The following is a 25,045-nucleotide window of genomic DNA, read 5'->3' as shown; positions in this document are numbered from 1 at the left end:
AAATGAGAGTGAACTGATGTCAGCAGTGCTCACTTCAGGTGTTGTCAACTCCGCTCTCTGATGAAGGCTGTGGCAAGTTTGATAATGCAGCCATTTAAAAGAGGAAAGGCTCTCTTTTGACTGTTGGATTTGTCTCGTGATCTGCTGAGGCATCAAGGCTACAGCACCACTGAGCTCAATCTCAGCTCAGTTACGGGTGTTGTTTGGAATGAACAAACTACAATTACAGGAGGTACTCAAAGAAACACTTTACCTCTTCTGTTCATGGAAATGCCTTTTAGATAATAAACAATATAAAGTCTACTGGTGGGCCTACAACTCAAGTTTTCATAGTTTTCAATGTATTAACATTTGTGAATGAATTTTTGATATTGTTGAATATATTCATTATGATTGAAAGATGAAGCATATCTGCGATTTAAAGTCTTCCAGTCGTGTTCTCAAATTTTAATCTCTTTAATCTCCGTGTTGAAATACTCAGTGGTATTAATCACAGCATTATTAGTAGTGCTCCATAAGCATCAATTAGCAACAACAAGGCACCAGCAGAGGGCATCAAAAAATCATTATGTTCCCACCCAACCATTTGTAGGGCAACTCCAACAGCTACGTTTAACAAGAATCCAAAAAATGTAATGGGGACGACCAGAAAAAGGCGAACGCTGTGGGGCAGCCTCATGCTTATGGGATCTAAATGTGACGGCGGAGCTGTGCTAACATATTGCTGTCACGTTGTGCTGCAGAACGGTAGTGAAGCTGTCATCTCACTCACAGCTAAAAGAACCAACTGGACAGCCGTCTTAAAAGCTCTGACTTCAGTCAACTTTCTATAAACCGTTTGAGATGAGCTGTTAAATCACTCAGACTGCAGTTTTTGTCAATGATTGCGTCAAGGATAAACCATTTTACCTTTGAGGTTCAAACTAAGTACTAATGTGATAATGTAGTCACCAGAGAAAACAGTCCCCATTCGTCAGATAAACACGGTTCTGCTTTGATAATGAAATATGTGTAGAACAATGTATCATCCTACATCTACTTGGCTCGCACTCCATTTAATCCAGATGTGGAGGTAACTAGATTAGAAGCAAGTCTGCCAGATCTCCACTGGATGTATCCAATCATGTTATGTATGAAATACACTGCAGGAATACGAAATATTTCAACTGTGATAGCAGAGATGTGCAGCGGCAGCTGTATATGCACTCTGTCTTGTGGCTGCTTCTTCAAGCAGGGATGTGTGCCAAGAAGGAACTAAGTCCCTTGCAAATCCATTCACTGGGAATGGTTGTCATCCCTACAATCCATTCAAATTTGATTTGGCAAAAATTAGTTTGCATGACAGAACCTTAAGCTCCAATTGGGGGAAGGTGATGAGGGGGAGGTGAATGACGCACATGCCCGGGAAGCTAAATGAGTCAGGAGGAGGATTCCCAGGCTTCATACAATACACTTGCTTTAATAATGTAATTATTTTAAAATGCTAGTTCACACAACTAGGATGTAGCCAAATAGATGAATGCTGCAGTGTACAGGCCCTACATAGGTGGTACCCTATAGCAACAAGACATGGATGTAAACTTGGTCTGGTGGCTTTCTGGGTGCAGCTTTGTTTTCTCTCCTTGTGTGGGAGAGAAACAGTTTAATTATTGGTTACTATGTCTCGTGCTATTTTTCTGATTCATTGAAACGTCAGACGTTTCCATAATGTTATTACTTTCAAATCCAAGGTGAAGTCTTTGAATTGTTGGTTATATCTAACCAAAAGTCTAAGATATATTTAATTTTAGAATTTGGATGAAGGAAATGTTTGCCATTTCTTCTCTAATTTTCTGTCCATCTGTCTCTAATTCTGTCTCTAATTCTGCCCATTAACTAAGTTATCACATTTCAGGACTTTAAGGCTCCTATCATTAGTCCCTCATATTGACAAACCCACAGAAAATGATTACCAAACTTTGCAGTTGCTCTCAGCTCTATTGGGCATTTCAGCGACTTTCCATTCATTGTTTTGGCTTTACAGATCAAATTCAGTGTTTTGGTTCACTCACATCAGCATCAGCTCAGAATGCAGCAGGCAGCTGCTGTCTGTAAGACAAAGGAGTAAAAACCCCCACTGTACGCTCTACTACCAAAGGACAGACGGACAAAGTTAGTGACTAGCTGGTGAATATAGTTGAGCATTTAACAGCTAAAGAGACAGATAAAGTTAAAAAGCCAATGTTGGATTTAACATTCATCTAATGGTCAGAAACACAACTCTAATTGAATGATAGTGTTGCCCCACACCTGCTTGATGTGCAATAAGTGTCAGCCAACAAGTTCGCCACATGTCAGTGCTTTGTTGCAGCTTGTTTCTGCAGCCAAGTGGCCAAAATCTCAGCTAATGCAGATTTAAACTACATATTTCTTAGTGCTTGATGGACCAAAACCTTTTGACAGATTTTTTGCATACTCAGTCATAGATACCACAGCTGAGTTTCCAGTCAGCAGCTGTAAATTGGTCAGAATTAATAGCTCTTTTTGGTGCTAACGAGGACAACAGAGAGTGAGAACATTGTGACTGTGGTACTTGCAACCCCCAAGTGCCTAGCTACCCAGTATCTGCTATCCACATAATTTGATTACACGCACATACTGTAACTCACACACACGCCCAGGCATAAACACACACACACACACAAGTTCACACAGCTATCCTTGAGGGGACATTGCATTGACTTCCATTCATTGCGGACAGCCAAACCTAAACCCTAACCTACACTATATCCAATTCCTGCCTAACCTAACTTCAGTTCGCACGATACCCGTAACCTTAACCAGGGCCGAAGAAATAAGACGCTCATGAGGAACAGAAACAGACCCAAGAAGGACAGAAAAATACACATAGCTCCTAAGTGACTCTCTTGGATGTACTGAAGCTGTGTTACGTAATAGTAGTCTGCAGGCTCTAACATACTTTATTTTTCAGATCAATACCAATTGATTAAAACCAATAACAGCATTTTCTTTTGTTTTCCCACCAGATATAAAAAGGCACAGAAAAGAGTTTGGCCCTTTGTTTGGCTTGGAAAGCCAGGCATGAGTCAAAAAGAAGTGCTTGAATAATGCATAACAGTGTCTTTTACTGCCCAATGCTCTGTGTATTTATAGAGTATGTTGATGAGTACATCAGTATAGGATACCTACAGCCAGGTTGTGACTAGTAATACAAATTTGTGTTTTAATTTTAAATTGAATGTAGAATATCCACTAATGATTTGCTCAAAGAAATCTTTATTTAGTTTTATTTAGCTTTGGATACACTGTAGTGGCTGCTTATTGAGGATTGAGGTTAATTTATCATATATCATATAAACCCATCTAAGAAACACCTTAACTTGGACAGTTTGGCGTTTGTAGTTTGGTGTAAAGTTGGTTTGGGTTACAGTAGGCAATTACAGTTTAGCTCAGTGTGGGAATAAGAAAAGACTTGAGATTTGCATGTGTTACGTAATCATAATCATACGTAATACCACGTAAAACCATGTAAAGTGTCAGCAGGGCCACTCATATGAGTATTAGCGCCTTTGAGACTGCAGACCTGACTATACTTGCATGGAACATGAAGGATGAGAGAGGATGCGTTACAGGAATTTATGATCATAATCCATTTAATCTTTGTCAAGTTAGGTATATTTTCCACAGTGACCCATTGCTTTCAAGGACAATTCAACATCATAACTTTGACTATAGGGCCTTTTGATAAAGTGAGTGATCTAGGCCATAGTATATTAGTCTGTCAGGTTTTTATTACACCAGTTATTATTAACACCAGTTAATTCAATTTAGGCTTTTACCTATCATCAACATTTTATAAGATTAACACATTTCTTTACTAATGTGCTTCTGGAGCGCAGTGTCTGGTTCGCCCTCTATCAGCATCATTATTTAGTGGCATTTCTTTGTAGAAATGAGTATCGCAGACTTGGCTTTCCGTCGAGCGACTTGAGATTCAGAAGGAAATTCATTTCCTGTTCTGAAGTCTGTAAGATCAACATAATTTATGACTTTGGGTTGTCTAGGGCCTGGCTGTCACTTGGAAATTAGGATTTAGGGGAATCATTATCAATCAATGATAAGTCTGGCTCTTAATCCGTGTCACATCTCTCCCTGTATGTTCAGTCTCTTCTGATTTGCTCTTAAATACAGGAGAGATATTTTACATGTTATTAGAATAAAAGGCGCATATGGCAACACATATGCACAAAAAAGGTAATATAAAATCTGAATCTTTATTGGTGATCTTTCTTGTCCAATCTATCCGTTTGAGGATCTGTTCAGAGCCCCGGGGAAAAGGGCCTCTGCTGAGGAGAAAACCAAAGCTAGAGTCAAAGCTGTGTTCTCAAAGCCAAACTTATAACGAACTCCACATGTTTGAAGTCAGACATGCGGGCATCTCCTCAAAGCCTTCTAAACTCAAAATGCCACCGTATAAATGCAGTCAGCAGATAAAGTATACACAAATAGATGGTTATTGTTCATCCAATGCCAATTTTAGTGGCTTTATCTTTACGCTTCTCTCCAAGTATCATATATTCAAATTTGTTAGTTATCCATTGATGCTTAATTCAAGACATCTTACATCCATTTGCACTGTACAACCTAATAAACTGTAAAGCTCCTTCTGAAATACTGTGAATTTAAATATCAAGACATTAAAACGTTAAAATATTACAGTATAAAGCATACTGTAACACAGCTATGGACAATTTATGCAGAACCCACTTTTCCTGCATATTGTAAATACTACTGTTGACTAACATTATAGGGCATGACTAAAAATCCCCAAAGCAAATGAATTTCCATTGAATTTGCTGTGGATAATAATGGTCCCCAGAGGAGGAAACTGAAGGTTTTGATGTCACATGATGTATTTTTTCTTGCAAATATATCAACTCTGCATGCATGATTTCTCATAACCTAATTGTACACTGCATGGCACTGTGCCATGAAATTCACTGAGAACACTTACGACCCCAAGAGGATAAACTCTTGATTTTAATGATGTGTGCTCTTATCTCTGGATAAAACGAAGTAAATCATCGGCAGACTCACTTTTTCACCAAACAAAACATTTTTAGAAAAGTTAAAAATACAGCGAGGGTAAAATGAATGCACGGATATTGCTCATTGACTGGTTGTTTCCATCTGATCCTAAAGCATGACGTGGATCTTACCAACCTAACATTTTAGAGTTTAAACGGCACTGGCTGCTTTCTTATTACAACACGTTAATTCAGTAACATGGGAAAAAAAGCTATGACGATATTTGAATTTAAAATGACAAGATTGTGACCAAATTCAACATTTAGTCAGACACTAAATTGCTGAGACTCATCCTGGGTCTGGACAGACATGGATATAAACTGCAGCCTGACCGGTTGGCAGAGGTGAACAACCACAAGGTAATAATTCTGATATTTACTGGGAACTGTGCATGTGCCTATATTGCACTTTGCTGTCAAAACAATTATTAATTCATTCGTTTATTAGCTCTCCTTGTGGCATAGCTGTAGGGACGGTGATGTCAGCTTGTTGCTCAGTTCAACACTTTGGTCCAGAGTGAAATATCTTGGTTTGCAGTGACATTCGGCGCACTCATTAGCATTTTAAGATTTGTTCTGCACAAGAAGTGACAGCTTGGGCTCTTGAACATAAAACTTCAAGAGGAAAAGATGATCTTTAAAGTGGTGTTTAGGAGGCTATGTGTGATATTCATGCAGTCTAAAAAAGCACTACTCTCTCGGCACTTTGCGTTGTTTCTTTGACCGCTGACTTGAAACTGCATAAATCTACAGTTTAGACAGAAATAATAGTATTTTGGGGTGCAGGCAGTGGTTTTCTAGGGAAGTGGATTGAGGTTCTTTACATCTCTATCAGCAAAGTCAGAGCAGGCAAGAAAACAAAGTGAGGCCCGGGTGAAAGGATTAAGGGAAGAAGAGGGCCCAGAGCGAAGAGCTGCTGTTGGTCTGATAAGTTTGCTGAGGAGGCTGATTCATATTGGAATTTGGCTGACATCAAACCATTATTGCTTGCAGAGGACAAGAGCAAAAAAAGTAAAAAAAAGTACATGAATCATTTTTAAACTGTAGCTGTAACTGTAGAAACCTGTCAGCACCATAAACTGTGGCAAAAGCCTTTTGTTTGCATATAGAACATTCACATCAGCAAGGGTGTCGTGATATACGGTACTGACTGTAACTATGATATTTAGAGAAAGAAATATTGATGTCATGTTTAAAATACCAGAATGCCAAATATACCTCTTAAATAATTTTAATTTAATTCCACTTTTGCTTTGTATCCCTCCCCCGCAGACACACACACACACACACACACACACACACACACACACCTGACGTGATGTGCTGACACAATAACTAGCTAGCAAACGAACTAGGCTCGTCGTTGTTAAAGTTAATTTATCATGACGTTGGACTTGACGGTAACGTTCCACCGTGGTCACTGAAACGCTCTTCACTGACGTTACTCTAGCTATGAGCCAGACAGCTAACATTATGCGAGGAAGATCCAAAGTCACTAACCCTGCCTGCGGTTGACAAACAAGTCAATATAATTTCACAGAACGTTTGACAGTGTGCTCTAGTGCCTGGATAGCTAACCAGCCATGTCAGTGCTCCAGAATCAAGATAAAGATTTTGAAGTAGTGAGTTGAATGTAGGAGCTGAGATGGTCACTTATGATTCTCCACTCAGACAGTTTTTGAAGATCACCGACAAAAGACTCAGATCACAGACTCATGACTGACGATGCCACCCTGAAGCATGTCGGGGAAGTGTACTTCCTGCAGCTTGTGTGTTAGTCTCCATCCTGTGGTGGTCAGAGGATGAGGACCTGAAGGAGAACACTTGACTGAACCCTCTGCTGCTACAGTTACTCATTTAATGTAGCCGGCGCATTGATTTGTGTGAATGGTGAACAGACATTCATATTTTGAGTGCAATTAACTTCCCCTAAAAGAGAGAAATTGCACAATAAACAAAGTAAAGATGAATTTGAATCTGAGCAGCATTATTAATTATTATTTGAAAATGTCTGTTGATATGATGATAATATTGTTATCGTGAATTCTTTTGGCCACGATAATCACGGGATGAAAATCTGATCGGCTTCGGCATACATCTCAGGAAATTAAAATTCATAGAGAGGCTGGAGTCTCAATGCCAACATAAGCCAGCAGCAGCTCTTTGTTTCAGCTTCTCATTTAGTTTTTGTACTTGGTAGATGACAGAAAACCCACCAAAACCATTTCTGCGCTTTAATTAGTTCAATCATTAATATTTAAGGTCCTGATGTGTTTGCACAAGGTTAGAACTGAATTACAACCATTGTTTCCTCAGTGACACTTGGAAAGCTGTGTTTATGGGTCTGCACCCACAAATGTAACCTCTGATTTTTCTTGCCAATTGGAACAGTGACTACTATTCAATATTTGAATGTCAAATCATCAGTAATAGGTAAATGCAATGGATTTTTTCAATGTCATGCCAAAGTTGATTAATCCACTGAACTGGTCACTTTTCCTCTGAATGCATTTTTCAGCTCAAATTACAGGCAGTAGTTTTCAGCTATATAGAGAAGAATGTCCTAAGTCACTTGAGGGTCTGATACATCGTAACCATTTTACACAGGTCATATTTATCTCATCTGTTATTTAGTGTTTCTGGCAAACCAACAAATGTCGACTAGTCACTGTCTTTTTTTAGCTAAACTTTGGGTTCCACCAACTCTTGAGTATCTGTGTCCTCAGCAAGGTATGCAATTTTTTTTCCCAACCTTATAGTTGCCTCTAAAGTTGTCTGTTTGCCATTTTCAGCTAAGCAAGTTGGCTTGTTAGCAAGTAGTGAACACTTGGGTTGTTGGAAACTGACCATTAATGGTTTTACATGGGGTTATAAGTGTAATATTACTACGACCACAACTGGGCCTGTGGTGATGATTTTAAGAATATGAAATGGTGTGAAAGTGGTAACATCCAGTATGCTGACTTTGAATTCTTAGCAATTAGATGTTGGCTGAAGATAAGTTGACTGGGAACACTAACCAATTCTCTCTTGAATCTTTTTTTTCCCAAAAGAATTAATTGTCTCTATTGTGGATTTCACTTATAGCTCTCTATTTGATGAGTATTGGTGGCCCTTTTGAAAGCCAGTTTGAACTGTTTGTCACACTCAAGACCAAGCTCACAAAAGTAGACGCAAGATGGTTTTATCTTGAGGGCATTATTGCATAAAATGCATAATTGCTTTCACGGAAAAGGACAATTAATTTCTTTAGGGGGCAATAGAAGATTATAATGAACCCACTCATATTAAAACAATTTACTATATTCAAGAACCAAAATTAGAATCTAATGTATCATGGTGACAGTGGGCCAAGGAGACTGTAGTACAATGTCACTGCTATGTTCTGCTTTTAAATGCACCACTTTTATCATTCTGGCTTCCCTTTTTACTTATTATCTGTCACTCTCTTGTTAGAAACTATCTAATGAAGGCAAAATGCCAAAAACAACAACCGAATGTCAGAAAGGAGCAAAAAAAAGAATGTCAAAAATACAAAAGTCATCTTTTTAAATGCTGACCCTGAGATACATTAGTGAGCTTCAAGTCTTTCTTTTTTTTTTTTTTTGTGGATGTGCAACTGTGAGCTGAGTGGCTGACACACATAAGCTTACAGTACTCCCGTCTGAACGTCAATAATATTAATATATATCACCATTTGGCCTGTCACAAGGCTTTTACTGAAGCTAAAAATCATAAACACATTTATACTTTAATCAATATCATAAAAAATATGGTGCAGCAATGAGTGTTCCTTTTCTCCCGGGACATGGGTGCCAAACACGTTAATACAACTTGAACATAATTTATGGGTTGAGGGGCGCCACTACAGCACTTGAACGGTTATACATCCCTCAATTGATTGAAAAGGCTGGGGAAAATAACATTTTCTGCGATGCTTATAATGAGATGCCCTGCGCAGCAACTGATAATGTGTTCCAAAAAAGACTGCTAATGGCTGCAGTGATGAAGGGGAAGAGGATCAAAAATAGTGATGTGATTTCTTGTCTATCCAGGCAGCATGCTGTGTATACCATTTAAAAGCTTTAGGAACAAGCATACATAAAAATAAGCTTTTTGAAGGCGTTAAAACAGAAACGCAAACAGAGACTGAAAATATGAAGAGAGGTTTCTCAGAGCCTCTGTCATGGAGGGTTTACAGCAAGCAAGGGTTTGCTTTAACTAGAGATTATAATGGGATTCTGTGCATGGACTCTATAGTCACTAAAGATAGCAGTGCATAAGGAAAATAAGTGCCTATTTTTTTTCCCCACACATTTGTGTCAGAAAAAGATGTTGATACCAACATGGGTTTAGAGAAACAGAATTATTTTACTGATGACTTAGGTGTGCTAAAGGAGCATGTTGTATTAAAAAAAAAAATAGTAGCCTATGCAAGTATGTGTGACCTAACCATGCATTCATTTGTTCACCCCATCCTAGACTAAAACTAAGTTCAGGACTATAATTTTCTTAGTATAATTTCATCTGTGCGATCTAGATTTCAGAAAACATCAGAATATGTAGTTGTAAAAACTAATTTAAAGGGGATATATTATGCTAATGTCCTATTAGAATACATTTAAAGGTAACTAACGTAGTAATGAGAGGTCATTAATGTGAAACATTATAGAAGTTTTTGCTATTGAGCTAGAAAAGAAAATGGTAGACTGGTCAAATATTAGCACCTGTTTGCTCCTGTTCCGTCTCCAGTGACCAACTGTCTCACTGTAGCTCTGATCTCTTTCTTTCACTGTGCATTTTTCTGAAAGGTGTCTGTGCTCAGTTTATGGAGAATTTACCAGAACCTGCGCCCCCCCCCCCCCTAAACTATGTGTCTCCTTCGTCTTCATATTCCATTCGTAATGCGTGTTTTGCTGAACTTTGCTGGCTGACAGGTAATAAATATTAATATAAATGCATAATGGCATGAATATTGGAATATATAATGCACATAATATTTGGTTTCGGGTGCTGAGGGATAGTCTGACTTCGACTATGCTGAATACTTGGAATGATTTTTTTTTCTCTTGTCATTTGTCAGCTTACAGATCATTCCTCAGAAACTCACTGAGCATCAGCAACGACTCAAGACCTTCACTAAAATCTGAGAACTAATTTTTGCCTGTTCATGAGTGGACAATGAGACTGTGTCACTGGAGCTTCACGGTGTCTGTCAGAAGATGGGGAATCTTGTTATCACAGCATGAAATAATATTTTTGTTGGGTTTTTTTTTCTTTTTTCCCCAATTTCAAACAAGCCTGCAGCACATTTGACAGTGCTCTGTTTTGAGCGAGTGCAGTGGTGGACACAATGGGACGGTGGCAGCAGAGGGAGCTTGTTAAAAGAACAACTCTGGCTTTGAGAAATGAGCATGCAGACGACTAGAGGCATGCTGCGTAAGGATCTACAGGCACAATGCTACCAAATGCACTCATCTGAAGCTGGAATGGTGGTGTGAGAAATGAAAGATGTTCATGGACGCAGCAAGGGTCCTTTCAAGCGACACGGGGTTATTTTCACTGAAAGATGTTCGACTTGTGATAAACACGGCGTGCACACAAATCACTGTGGTCATCTTGTCAAACAGTCTTAGTGTATTACATTTGTTGCTTGAAGGTAAAATGTGGCTGAAAACATTTTTTAAATTACTTGTAGTTATTTGCATCATTTTGCGGCTTAAAAAAAAAATAAGACTTCAATTTTAGATATGGGGAGGAAGAACCTGAACAATGTCAAATAATTTATGCGACTCACGATTTACATTACAACAGTTTTTATTGATTGAAGCGAAGGCAGTAAATCTCCACGACAGACCAATTGAGACGTACAGTGTGATCATGCCTGACATACACCAAGACCTTGATTCCAATGCAGTCGAACCTCAACAGCAAAGCACTTGAACCCAAGGACCCTGATTTGACTGCTGCTCACTCATGAGTTGTCCCACAGTGCTTTGCAGCGCACCACAAGGTGCTTCCGGATCACAGGCATTCAATTTCCTTCAACCCTGAATGTGCCCTTATCATCAAATATGATCAAATTTGAAGCAGGCCAGCGTGAAAGGCGATGATTACAATCTGCTCTGCTGATTGAACTCCACTGACCTTTCTGCAACAAAGGTCTCTTTAAAAAGAACCAATGAATGTCAAACTATTCCTTTTTCTTCTGTTGGGAGGGCTGAAGGGTCCAGTCCACACTGCTTCATCTGCACAGCAATGTCAAACAGGTAGTCGTAGCATTCACACCTACAAAATGCAGAACAGCAGGTTTTAACGCACTGGAGGAGAAAATACAATGTCAAGACTTTAAATCCATTGTCTTTCTTACACATATAGTAATAATAATAATAATAATTAATAATACAGTTGGGTAAATGCTCACATGGTCTTGGCTTTTTCCCACGTCTCGCCCCACACGTAGACACCATGTCGACGGACGAGGACCGCACACGAATCTGGGTATTCCTCCATTGCCAGGGCCATCCGGTCTTTCAAGTCCTTCTCCTCTGGTGTGTTTTCAATAATAGGCACGACCAGGGTGTCGTCATACCTGCGTATGGCCAGGATACGTGACAAAAGTTAATGGCTCAACAATTAACAGCCTGAGATCTGTCAGAGGCTTCACGTGCCTGTTTTCAAAGCTTGACACCGCTGTCTGCTGTACTGTCTGATTGTGAGGTAATCAAACACTGTAATAAAGTGATTGTGAGTCAGGTACAGTACTGACACTGAATAAGAAATGTATCATCACGTAAAAATACCAAACATCTCCAATGTGAGTGTGAACTTAATATCAGCTTTGTTTTATATCATTATAAATTGAATATCTTTGGGTTTTGGACATGGTTTAAAAAAAGCAAGCAAGTTGAAGTTGTTGCCTCTGACCTTTTTCGCTATTTTTTTTTTTTACTTTTACAGACTGAACGATTAATCAAAATAATGAATAAAGAAAATAATTTCTCTCTGTCATAATCAAGCCTTCTTCCCAGCTCTACACAGAGAGGAACCAACTAAACCTTTGCCAATATTTCCCCTTTTGTTTTCTGCTGCCTGGATGGATGCTCGCTACCCTTGTCCCACAGTCAAATGTTTGAACTGTTAAGATGTTATTTTTATCTGGCTTTTCAATCGATACTAAATTGTGATCCCCTAAATAAAATGAGGTAATTTTAAATGATTGCATGTAGGTAGTAATAATAATACATTTTATTTTTAGGGCGCCTTTCAAAGCTCACAAGGTCGCCATACAGAATACAAAAGTAGCACACTGTGCCAGTTTATATACATAAAATGAGACTAAAGTAATATGTATTAAAAGCAATTGTGGGCAATCTGAAATAATAACAAAAAAAAAAACCTGCAACAATGCCGGTGTTCTATAGAACAACTTGTGGTAGTGACTCACGTGTTTCAGACTCATTTGCATCAAGGTTATTGAGGCAAGATGTAGCATATTCATGCACAAAGTGATTGAGGTGGCAGTCGAACAACAACAAAAAAGCTTCTTCAGGCAACATAATGGCAACATGTAGTAGGCGGGTGCACTCAGTGAACTATCTAAAACCGTGAATATGAAGCAAAGCCACAAATAAAAAAAAAAACACGTGCACACACACGGTTGGAAAAACTGCATGGCTTCCCCAGTTTTTAATCCCCTTCCAGCCATACACCTGTGACTCCCCTGTGTAGGCTCCGTGACTGTGATTATGTGCCATTGCCCTAAGGTGTGCAGGTGAAATAGCAACAGTAATATCCGCACAACATAACACGCATAAAACTGGCTACACACACAACATATTGCAAGCATAAACAGAGAACATGGCCCTCAAGTAAGAGCTGGTCGTGTATTTTACCTACAGTAAGTACCTACGGACTGTAATGAAATTGCACTCTTCATGTGGTTGATTTGACGGACCGTGGTTATGGGTTATGTTTTTCCCTTAACTCTGATGAAAGCAATGACAATGAAACTTGGGTTTGGCATCTGCAATATCAGGAGATGCTGGAAATTTCTACTGTCTGATTGATAGTGGGTGAGTCTGTGCCAGAACTCCAGCTTGACTAATAATTCTTGGAAGGAAAGTTTCATTCATTTTACAAGTCCTTGGCAAATGAACCACACATTAGTCTGGGACACTAGTGAGCAAAATATACTGGGGAAAAAAAAGTGACAATTATACTTGAATTTGTATTTCTCAGGCCTGCAAACTCCTGTGTGATGGAAAAGGTGAGAGTTCTGAGAACAGGGCCAGAGTTTTTTTTCCTCCACTGCACACATAATCAAAAGCATTCTTGCTGGCATTTGATGTTAACGCAGGCCATGTTTTCAACAAGATGTTTTAATTAGCATAAACGTGGCTGCCTTAATTTGAAAGTTTGGTTCAGCTGAATTCCCTGGGCCTAACTGTGACATAATAGGTAAGACGAGGTCTATTATGTATGTTGATCCCTTCCCCCCCCCCTGACTGTGGTGGCAGTTACTGCGCCATATATAAAAAGCAGAACACTGGCTTACTGAACCAGGCTTATGTCTCCAACACATCGCTGTTGTTTGCGCTAGCAATACCAAGACTGATTGTACCAGTGGAAAAGGAGAAGGAGGAGGAGAAGGAGATGTCGAAGAAGAAGCTGTAGTTACCCTTAAGCTCACTAGCTTACACTACTGATGTAAATGGCAGGAGTTCAAGTTGCAGCAACCAAAAGCATTCATTAGAAACACGAGGTCAACAGACAGGGTCCTGTCTTTAAGTGCAAAGTGCTTCCTCAGACAGAGCACAGACCTACACGAATCACAAGTGTTGTGTATTGAAGACGGCACATTTCACCAAAAGGCAACCTGTTTGCAGCTCGATTACGAGGAGTGTCAAGATACTTTACAGCCCAGATTTTACAAACCTCTACTTAACTGAGAAGTGAACATGCTTGCATACTCTTTGGACCTCACTAATCCTTGCTGCTTGATTACGTACCGATAGTTGGTGCCTGAGGTGCCCTTACGAATCCCCTTGATCATCTCTTGGTGTGTTATTCTGAACTCTTTGCCAGGATACAGCAGTGTTGCCATGACAGCAGCCTTGGAGTGGGTGTGTATAACTGCCTGTGCCCCTGTATTTTAGCAAAGGAAAGGCGGATTTTGATATGTGAGTGTTGACTACCAGTATTGTCTTCCTCAAACAATAATTGTAAAAAGGAAAGATAAAGCATGCCGCCACTAAAATACGATGAGAATTAAAGGTGTACTGTGCTTTCAAATTATTAAATTGTTCACTTTGCATTTTTCACTGATAATTAAGCCTCCAGTTTTCATCACAGACACAAACTTTCATTCAAGGATGGAGTGGATCAGTCACTGATACCTTCCTTCAAAATGATTTGGTTTTTGTGTTTCATTAAAATGTTGACCTTTAATTGCAATATCTTTATCACACAACTCTAATGTGTCTTAACTAACCATGTTGGTTTCTTTGTGGAATTCTACCTAAAAGCATCTATTTCATCAAACAAAAGCTTTCACAGGAAAGACCTTCATTTTGTAAAAAGGATTTTACACTTATCTCGACATTCACTTCAGAGTAAACTTATCCAAACGTTCTTAGATGTTTTATAAATGACAGGTTCATAGAATAAAACGTATGAAAAATATGTGGTTGTTAAATAAAAGAAAGAGGAACAGGAGGAAACTATTTACATGATTTCTAATTACAAAAATGGTGTCCAACCTTAAAGTGAACATGACCACGATATTCAGAAACATGTATTCAAGTTTTCTAATTATATTCAGCATTTCAAATTAGAAACATCTAAATGGTGTAATTAAATAAAAAGGGTCTTTTTTCCGTCTTTGTGCTGTACTACACCATGGTTTAGACTGACACAGACAAAATGAATAAATAACCGACTTAATTAAAAGCACTACTGGTGGTATGTGTATGTAGTGAATGTATTAGAGTGACTCACCTCTCATAGTATAAGCATTCATAAAAAGTGGGGTACACTGGCTCTTCTTTAGCTTCTTCCAGGCAGGTGGGCAGCTGATGTCTTTCTCCTCCACGTCACACACAAACATGTCCTCAGGCTGAGGAGCACAAACATTGTGATTTAAAAACTTCACGTACTAATCCTTTTCCGAGCACCGCTCAATCAGAGCCCTGATTATTTGTAACGGGCAGAGCAATATTTCATGTGGTTGGAACCTGCTCACCTGTATTCTCTCTTTCTGGACGCCTGATGGTGCAACGTAGATCTGCTCTCTATGAGTTATACAACAAAAAAACATGGTAAGGATTAACATCAAAGAGAAGGACAAGGACAATAAAGTAGTTTTTAAAATAGCAATCCCAGGAGTTTGTTTGTCATACCATAATGGAACATAATGGCCTTGCTCGGCACACAAATAGCTAGAGTCTTCTTAGGTTATTTTGTATTCATCTCAAGGAAATGCTGTGGTGTTTTGTTAGAGTTGAGACTCCATGGCCACATCAACATCTTAAAGACACACTCACTAAAGCTTTTCCAGCCACCCATAAACAACCCAATCCCCGGGGCAGTTATTGCAACTAATTCCTTATACTTCTTTGCCATAAACTTTTTGCAGCTTAGGTCATCACTTTTTACAGCTAAAACTCTATCTCAGTCTCTGTTGTTATAGATTGTTCTATTGTTCCATTTACTTGCAATGCGCTTTGAACGTGCAACGTAATTAATATTTCACAGACAGCCTGATGTGTCAAATCACATTTCCTTAACCAAAAGAAATGAGTCATCATTGGAAAATACTGCAGCCTTGACCGAAAGATCCAATGAGAAAAGCCTGAAGAAAACAACTGGCTCTTAATGTTCACAGCCTCAAAAATCTTTGCAATGACCAGATTTTTGCTTAAATGTCGAGAGCCTTAATGTGTCCCAGTAGAATGTGGAGGATAAAACCGTTGTACTCTTCTTTATCTAGCAACAAACACACCAGATAAAGGAGGAGCGTATTGATTTTATTTTTTGTGTGGAAGGTTTGGCGAGGCCGCCTCAGGCTATGAGTCATTTCTGAGTCCACTGCAACTGCTGGTGAAAAATAAACTGGGAATTCAGGCCCTCTCTCTCTCTCTCTCTCTCTCTCTCACAGAAAATATAAATACATCAATAAGTTTTGTGCAAAATGTCTGACAACACTACTGTCTATTCAGATTGCTTCATGTATTACATATTTCCATCTGCTTTCTTTTATTATAGAGTAAGTCAGCTTTTCACCAGGTATAATCTGATTAGTTTTCATTTAGTAGTAGTAGTTTACTATGTAGACAGTGTTAGGACTACAAATTGGGACTTCAAATACCTTCTATTTTTTAACTTGGGGGGAAAAAAAATGAAAGTAAACATCACTCTGTCAAAACACAGCCATTTTGAGGGGTAATACTGCACAGCAGTTGTATTGCAGTGGAGCTCAGAACTGCTTATTTTCAGAATTGAACATGATAAAATTTTAGAGTAACTGTGTTTTTCTATCTGAAAGAAATAACAGCATATAGCGACAGTCATTAAATCTTATTTGGTCTCATCTGACGTTTCATCAAGCTCCCCTGTTGGATTTAATAGTTCCCCATTTCAAACAGGGATTTGCTAATGGGTGGTGTTTTAAAACAACACAGTTCAAAATGTTTGTAATAACCTGTCAAAGCCTTCAGTTCGAATTCTTTCATTTATGGGTAAAACTGTGGCCTTCTGTCTTCCCCCCTAGACTTTCACACATCGTCAGAACCAATATAACTGATCTCACGTCAGATTCACTGCATTTCTGTCAGCATACAAATGTTCTAAAATAAATCTCCACAACAGCATTCAACTTTTGGCACGGTTCATGCAAACAGAAAGGTGAAATGAGGGTTTGTCAATTAGCCTTTAAGCCGGAAGAGATAATCAGAGTTAAGTCATTGCTTGATCCTTCACAATATTCTGCAAGAAATGAATCTACATACAAACCCTCGTCTGAGACTGATCCCTCCGCCCGTCCCGGTCACCCATCCCAGCTGGTAGAAGAGTCGGCATAACTCGGGGATGAGTACACGGGGATGCTCCTTCTCCTGTAACAAACTCAAACCAGTTAACCAAGTTGTCACAGCTCAAGTTTAACCGTCTTTGCATAAATCAGCTTAATAAAAGTCTTGTGTCAATGTTTTAGCACTGTGCTTTCACTGTGGATGTTTTCGATATTGTGCCAGTGCTGTGTCACTGTGATGGTTAATCGCTATGACCAACGCATATATAATTGCTGCTGTTAAAGCAAAAATGTGAGTTAAAAGAAAAAGTCTATGTTTTTCATAGTCAACAATTTCCACGAAAAGATAAAAACCAACAACAAATTGATTCTAATACCAAGTATTAACATTAAAGCCAAAACCTGATTATTCATCTGTGTCATAAAGCTGTCACCCAAAATCTATGAACGCACATCGATGGCTACGCCCTTGTATTGAGTGATGTGCAGCACGATTACCATGAAGACAAGCCGTACCTTATTTTGGCTCTATCACACATACAGTGCATAACCCTCCTGCCTAAGAGAACCAAATGTGTATTAATGCACAGCGGAAAATGGTCCGCAAATAAACACACTATTTAATCCTGCTGAAGTAATGGCTGCTAAAGGCTACAGCGCCAACTGTTTCATGAAAGAACTGAGCCTTTAAAAGAATTAAACTATATATATATTTGGACCTGTTTTTTTTTCTTATAGGAACTAATAGGCTTGAAGCTGTGTGCCAGAGATAGGGTAGGAAGTCAGGAATTATTTAGATGGATTAACACATTGTTGGTTTTGGTCTTTTCATGGAAGTTAAAGGATCCCTAACATACTATATTCTTTGTAGGTTCTCAATTTGGCAGGTGTGTCAAGTGAAGGTGCACTTCTATGGCATAATTTTATACAAAAGCAGTTCAAAGGGTCTATGTGTCATGTCATACTTGCCTGTTTCTCTGTGGCCTCTTGACCTGCATCTTGGCAGCCGTTGCTGGTACCACACAAAGATGACATCTCCTGTGAGAAAACCATCGGCCACATTTAGAGACAATTCACAATGCCAAGAGAAGACGTTGAGAAAATGGGTGCAGTAACAGTGATGTCAGAGTCATATGAAGCAGGCTTAGTGCTCTTAAGTTACACTGAAACAGCCTTCTGTCAGCGTCTTACTTCCTTATTTTGATTTATTCCCTGCTGAAATCAAGTACCATAGCGATAACACTTGGAAGAATCACAGAGAACTTGATTTACGTCTCTCAGTAATTCCCCTCCTTCCTTCTCCTCCTACACGTCAGTTAGTGAGAAGCCACAGTTTTCTCAGATGGAAGGGCAGATAGGCAGCGGTGCTCAAAAATCTCAGATGCCACTATTGATTTAAATGTCTATTTATATTCAAATCAATGGTTATACAATGGAGAAGCCCTAAAGATATGACACGTTTAAGGAAGTAAAAGTAACAAGAATTTTACCATTAAGGTACAAGGAAATAAAATGTACCCACGTGGAACTGGTTGGTACATAGATAGTGAAATGTGGAAAAAGGCAAATGATAAGTTGTTTTCCTTTAGTCATGATTACAGTGCCAGTTTAAACATGATACAACATACAAATCTATGGAAGATTTAAAATTTACTCTGTCACAGTTACAGTTATTTTGCTGTTATAAGTCAATGATCTGTAACATGAATTTTCCACACTACACTAAAAATCAAGTCACAGCCAATCAGGTGAGTAGGTACACTACATGTCAGTGTTGCTCAGCTTAGAGCAGCGTAGATAGGCCAACACTAAATGCAAAACACTGTCATTAGTTTTCATGAGGATGCGCAACGGAGATTCTTCTTTTTTGAAATGGAGCTGCACTGTCAATGCATCTGCCCAATCGCAGCTTGTCATCTACCATGAGCTTGAGCATGAGTTTATCGTGTTGCCATGAGCTGATGGCAGCTACAGTGGGCTAGCCTCCTATAGGGACATTAGCAATGCCAGAACGTTTTGTTGTTGTTACATTTGTGACTGATGGTCTGCAGTTTTATGGGATTGATTGTGCTGCAAAAAGCTGTACAAACAGACAATTTAAAGGATCCTCTTGGCAGAATTCTAAGTAAGTGCTGACAGCTAATTAGTGTTTGTTTGGTTGTGTAACCTTACAGTAAACACTGACTGGTTTAATGGTGGACTCTAAGCTAATATTAATATATGTCTTCAAGCTACAAAGGGCCTGAAGGGCTGAATGTGAAAGTAAAAGATGGATGAATTTTAACAAACACACAACTGTCACATTTGTTCTGGCAACACAACAAAGTGCTGGGTGTCAGAAAATAACTAAGACAGACCTACTACGAGTGTCCTTTTGTTATTTATTTAATTGGATTTCTGCTTTCATCTGTAACATCATCATGAGACATTTTCACTTTCTGTTGTTATTTAATTTCAATGTGGCCGGAAAAATGTGTCAAGAAAATAATTTTATTCAGTTATTCACAATTGTCCTTTTTACATGAATTCATTTAATATGGCACAGTAAATGCATACATCAAAGGGAAATGCATGTAGCCACACAATATTTATTGTGTTTCACTTTATTCATCCGTTTATGATTTAAGCATTTAAAATCTTCTATAATACTGTTTTGAGTATCTTTAGCTTTTGCCCAATTAGTTGGACAAAAGGAGCAATTTGAATAATTTTACTGGAATATTTCACAATTTACAGTCATTTTATAGACCAAACTATCTGAGGATGAATTAACTATAAAAAGAATTGTTAGTGGCAGTCATTAACAACCATTAAAATGAACTATCTAAGACATTGGATATTTGATGTGACTTCTGCTGTCAACTTTTAGTGATTAAAGTTTGCATTTCAACCTGAGTATTTAAAACACAATATATACTTATGTATAACATATACAGACCCGTATGACTAAATTTTAGGAGTACTGCTCTAATGACAAACTTGAAAGTACTACTTCATACTTTTTATTCTATTCTGTATAGTTTCACTTACTTTGCACACTTCACCTCACACACTGTGACACTTCTCACAAATTTGTACTTTTCAATCTGTACTTTTTGTTTTAAAAAGGGACAGACTATTTAATTTAATTGTATTTTACTGTGTCTAAGTTTCTGTTCAATTTTTGTATTTTAATATTTTGTATTGTTGTGACGACCTCTGTACCGCACTCTGGCACAACAATTTCCTCCGGGATAAATAAAGTCGGTCTTATTCTTATTCTTTTTGGTCATGATTTGATCTTGTTTTATAAACAAACTCAGTTGTCGATGATCTGGGAATACCGTGCATGTCAGCACGCATTCTTAAGTGAGCAATCTAGTATGTAAGTAGTAAGTATGCAAATATTTATTGCAGTGAAAAGCTACATCTGGTCACGTATTCCATTAAGTGGCTCTCTGAGTTGGGATGAACACTTGATGTCACGTAACAAGTTTGAGTAACACAACTGACATCTGTGATTAGACACAATACACTGCATTCAATTCGATTAACAGACAGCTTGCTGCGCAATTGTCACTTTAAACTTTTAAACTGTGATGTTGATCTTGGTCTTTTGTAGATAAATACCATATGCTACACTTGACAAACACACTGCAGGCAAAAAAGCTAAAGCTGCAGGTGATCAAGATTTTTAAACAAGACTTACTGACAAAGAAACTTGAAACAAATGGTTCATTCGGAAATATACCCTGAAGAGCTTATAAATATATGATAAGATGAACTATGATATATGTTCAGAGTCATTTTCATCATTCAATTCTGGTGCGCACGTTTTGCATTTCACAGATCCAAATTATAGGTTTTAAGGGCACTGCTCAAATGAAAAGCTTCTTTTTTGCTTTTTGTGTTTAACTTGTTTTGGGTGTTTTATACAACTGAAACTTGTTTCCTGTTCTAAAACTCTTGTACGTGTCAGCACACACGATACTTGGATAAGCATCCGTGTGTCACAAGACTGAGCATGCAAATTTTCATTGCCTCAAAAGACGACATCGGGTCGTTTGATTTCATGTCATCCCTTTGTGTGGCTCTCTGTTTAAACTTGTATGACTATCAATCAAAGCATAGTTCTGCTGTAGTTTTGGTTTTGGTTTGATTGAAAACTGAACTTTACTTAACAAACTTGCATGACAACTTTCATCTGTGATGAGACACGAGATGCATTCAGTCACATGTCACTTCTAACTTTATTATTAAACCTCCTTTGCAGACAGCAACCATATGGTATATGGGCAAACACACGGACACTGGCAATAAGTGCGATTTCTTTAGACTAAAACAAACAAAATAAAACTACAGATGTAATATATAATACATATATATATATATATATATATATATAAAAGAAATATAACCCATGTAGCTTATGTCGTTACCTGAGGGAGAACATATGGCTACAAGTTTTACTTGTTTCAGCACTCACGTTATACTAAGTTTGAGGTCAATTGCTCCATAAAAACATTGTTGTAAAGCTTATCAAACAAGTAGCCAGCGCTCATTAATGTTACCGTTGTCTCAAGTTTTGTAGCATGTAAAGTTTGAGTTTACTTCACCACAAGTTAAGTTCAGAGGAGCTAGCCTCGGTGCTAACGTCGCTGTGGCTAACCTGCAGCAGCTAACGTTCAGACTAACTTTGAAAAAGAGTCAGTTTAGCTCGCAGACTCGTTGTGCTGCAGCATGACTGAGGTAGTTTGACCTCCACTCGTACGACAAGTAAAACACGCAAACAGACTGTAATATCTTACCTTATTTATGTTGTTAAGTCGGTCTGTTGTTGAAATGTGAGACGTGCTAACAGCGAAGCTTGCATGGAAACCAGCTAACGTGCTGCTGGCAGTGTCGTCATCACTGTGCGACATGTAAACAGGATGTGTTGCCGGATGTGAATTGCGTCACCAAACTTGTCTTTCTTAAATATGTCACATGTGGTGCAAGAATCAGTGAGATTTTATTTAAGTAAAAGAAGCAATATAAAAATTATCACAAATAAAAGTCCCACATTGACAAATGTACTGTAGTAAATGTACAGAAGTAGACTATTGGCAACAAAATATGATTTAAGTATTAAAAGTAAAGTAGACCTACTCATTATGCAGAATGGCCAATGTCAGTGTTATGTTATTGTTGCCCATTATCATGGTTTAAGTAAGGAGTGTGTAAATGTTATAATTGCTGGAGGTTGAGCTTAGGCATTATGTGGGCTACTTTTGTGTAGTTGAATCCAATGGTGGAGGCAGTACTCAGATCAGGTTACAATTAAAAATTCTATAAAAGGAAAAGTACAAATATATTGCTAGCAAAATGTATTTAAGGTCACTATGCAAAATGGCTCCTCTCAGAGTGTTGAATTATTGAGCCTTAAAGATCACAAAAGATTATATGTTATCTTAAGCACACAAGATAATTTGTACGGACAAATTACAAAATGTAGTGAGGTAGAAATATAAATAAACTGCATACTTAAGTGAAGTGTTAAGTGATAAGTGAAGTAGGTCTACAATTATATCAAAGCAGTACTTGAGTGTAAAGCACTTGAGTGGGCTAAATGTAGCCTGCTTTCTTCCAGTGGGTGAATCTGTCACAATGCATTGTATATACAGTATGGATTGTATTGCATCCCCTTCTCCAGGTTGGTGGTGTGTCTTCCTCAAGCCTCCTCTACCAGAGCCCTGGGAGTTTGAGGGTTCTGCACAGGAGCTGTTCCTGTGATTGCGTTCATCTGGACAGAAACCTCTGATATTGTACCTTGAATCTGCTGCAGCCACTCTCCCAGTTTGTGGATCACAGCCCCCAGTGCTCTGATCACCACTGGCACCACTGTTTCCTTTACTCCCCAGATCTCTTCCAGCTTCTCTTCCAGCCCTTGGTATTTTTTGAGCTTCTCGTGTCTGTTCTTCCTGATGTTGCTGTTGCTCAGGATTGCTTCATGTATCATCGCTGCTGTCTTTTGTTGTTTGTAGATCAACGCCATTTTTGGGAATGTAAACTTAATTCAAAATTGTGAACTATGAACATCACCTAGTTCATTTTAATTTGTGTGAACAGAACATTGAGCTCTGAGCTCTTGTGAAGTGTGAACTTGCACACTGATGGCGTGTGAAATCATATTAAGTTGAATCTAATCCAATCCAGTTTTTTTTTTTTATCTTTACTCTTCCTGTGAAATTTCACCTCCAGCACCACCGGTCATTAACATGTTCCACAGTCTCTCTTTGCATATCTGCTGCATATTTTTGTATACCATCCATATACTAATCCTTAATGTTAAACATAGAAGCGACCTATTAAAGCTTCACTGCTCTATCTCATGGCTTGCTATTTTGGGAGTTTTCACATCAACCTCCCCTGCTAGCTGTTTACCTCTAATCCACACAAAAAACTATGATCACAGCACTGCCATCATCTCTAATAGATGATGAAGAATGGCCCATTCCAAACAACATTATATGTTTATCAACATACTTCATCTCTTTCCATTGATGTCATCATAGCCAAGTATGTCAACACAATCGGGGAAATCTACTCCAGTAGTCAGTAAAATGAATGTGAGTGTGCATAGTAGGGCAAAGAATAAATATCTACAGCCGTGCTGCTTTGTAACGTCTGCCTCTAAACAGCATAAATAACAGCCCACTGTTCAAAGCATACCGGTGAACGTGCAAGAGATATTTTGCCTGCACATCTAGTCTGAACATGCTCAGAACATGTTATCTGTTGGCTTGAATGATCCATTTCTGAAATGGTCCACACAGCCACTCCTCCTTGCAGCGTGTCTTTGTTTCCTGTTGAATAGACTCCAAGTCCTATTGTGTACGGGAAAGGAAAAGTGCAAACAACCTTGTTAGTACTCTACGGAAGTTCCAAATTTGGCCAATCTTTAGTCTGGCAGATGTCAGTGAGGGTCTGCGTCTTGTCAGAGTGCCCTTCAGAGGAAGAGTCAAGTGTCATCAAATTCTCCAACTGCACTGTTGGCACAAACACAGGCGAAAGAGAGATGCAGAAAAAAAGTGGAAAGAGGCCCATAAAATGTAATTCCACTACAGTTGTGATCACCTCTATGTGCTGCTCTGGGTATAGTACTGATTTTAATGCTATCTGATTAGCCGCTCAGCTTTAATTGTATTGCTCTTTCACAGCTGTTAGCGTTTTGGTGCACATTTTGAGTGCAGATATGCATGGTTATTTTATAATGATGCTACTGACTTTAGTGATCCTCCTAGTTTTCAGCCAGGGCCATCATTAGGTTAAGATGTGTTGTTCATATCGAGATAAAATGTTACTGCATGAGACTTTCAAAAATAACAGCAGGCATGAAAAAGATGGTCTTCATAGAACAGAAGAAACATTAATTCAAACAAACTAATTATACAGATTTCAGAATGGCAAAAGCTAACATTATATCTGTCAGAGATCTTCTCGGGAGCCTGGCTGCTGCATTTTGCATCTGACCAACCAGGAAGTGTAAATTTCAACTTAATCAATCGGGAATGTAGTTGAATGAATGTGTGGTACATTCTTCAAGTTTGTAATTGAGTAAAAATATGTTTTAACAGAGAAAAATGATGTGCAAGGTGAAACAGGTGAACAAGGCAACATTTTTATTTCATTACTATGAAACTTCGTTTGTGAATCAGCACACTCTCTCCACTCTTCCTTAAACCCGTGGGGCACATGTTAACCTACATCTGAGAAGGAGTGGCACCTTTTAAACTAATTGCCTGCCGTTATTTGTATCATGTTTTGCCAAGTCGAATGCTGTCAGTTATATCATAAACTGCTGTCACCTAACAGCTGGTCATGTCAGATTCGGGGAGGAGACATCTGTTTTGCTCTCCGCCTTCATTATGATCACCATGGAGACACAAACACTGGGTGTGACTCTACTGGA

At 38.6% G+C, this 25,045-nt stretch overlaps 1 protein-coding gene across 2 annotated transcripts; it reads right to left on the bottom strand.

The window, feature by feature from the left end:
- Positions 1–10,886: 10,886 nt before the first annotated feature.
- Positions 10,887–21,979, bottom strand: apip (APAF1 interacting protein). 2 transcript variants are annotated; one of them, XM_070828783.1, is made up of 8 exons: positions 21,903–21,979; positions 18,085–18,153; positions 17,100–17,200; positions 15,331–15,379; positions 15,087–15,204; positions 14,099–14,234; positions 11,512–11,679; positions 10,887–11,375 (listed from the first exon to the last, which is right to left on the bottom strand). In XM_070828783.1, the coding sequence occupies exons 2-8, from the start codon at positions 18,148–18,150 to the stop codon at positions 11,276–11,278; spliced, it is 738 nt and encodes a 245-aa protein (XP_070684884.1). In that variant the 5' UTR covers positions 18,151–18,153; positions 21,903–21,979; the 3' UTR covers positions 10,887–11,275. The 2 variants fall into 2 exon arrangements, with proteins under 2 accessions (XP_070684884.1, XP_070684876.1); XM_070828775.1 differs by lacking the exon at positions 21,903–21,979 and having other exon boundaries at positions 18,085–18,168.
- Positions 21,980–25,045: the final 3,066 nt, after the last annotated feature.

This window comes from Pempheris klunzingeri, chromosome 1, assembly GCF_042242105.1.
Source record: "Pempheris klunzingeri isolate RE-2024b chromosome 1, fPemKlu1.hap1, whole genome shotgun sequence".
In the NCBI taxonomy this organism is placed as follows: domain Eukaryota; kingdom Metazoa; phylum Chordata; class Actinopteri; order Acropomatiformes; family Pempheridae; genus Pempheris; species Pempheris klunzingeri.
Note: the sequence above shows the minus strand (reverse complement) of the source record. Positions and strands in the feature narration are given on the sequence as shown.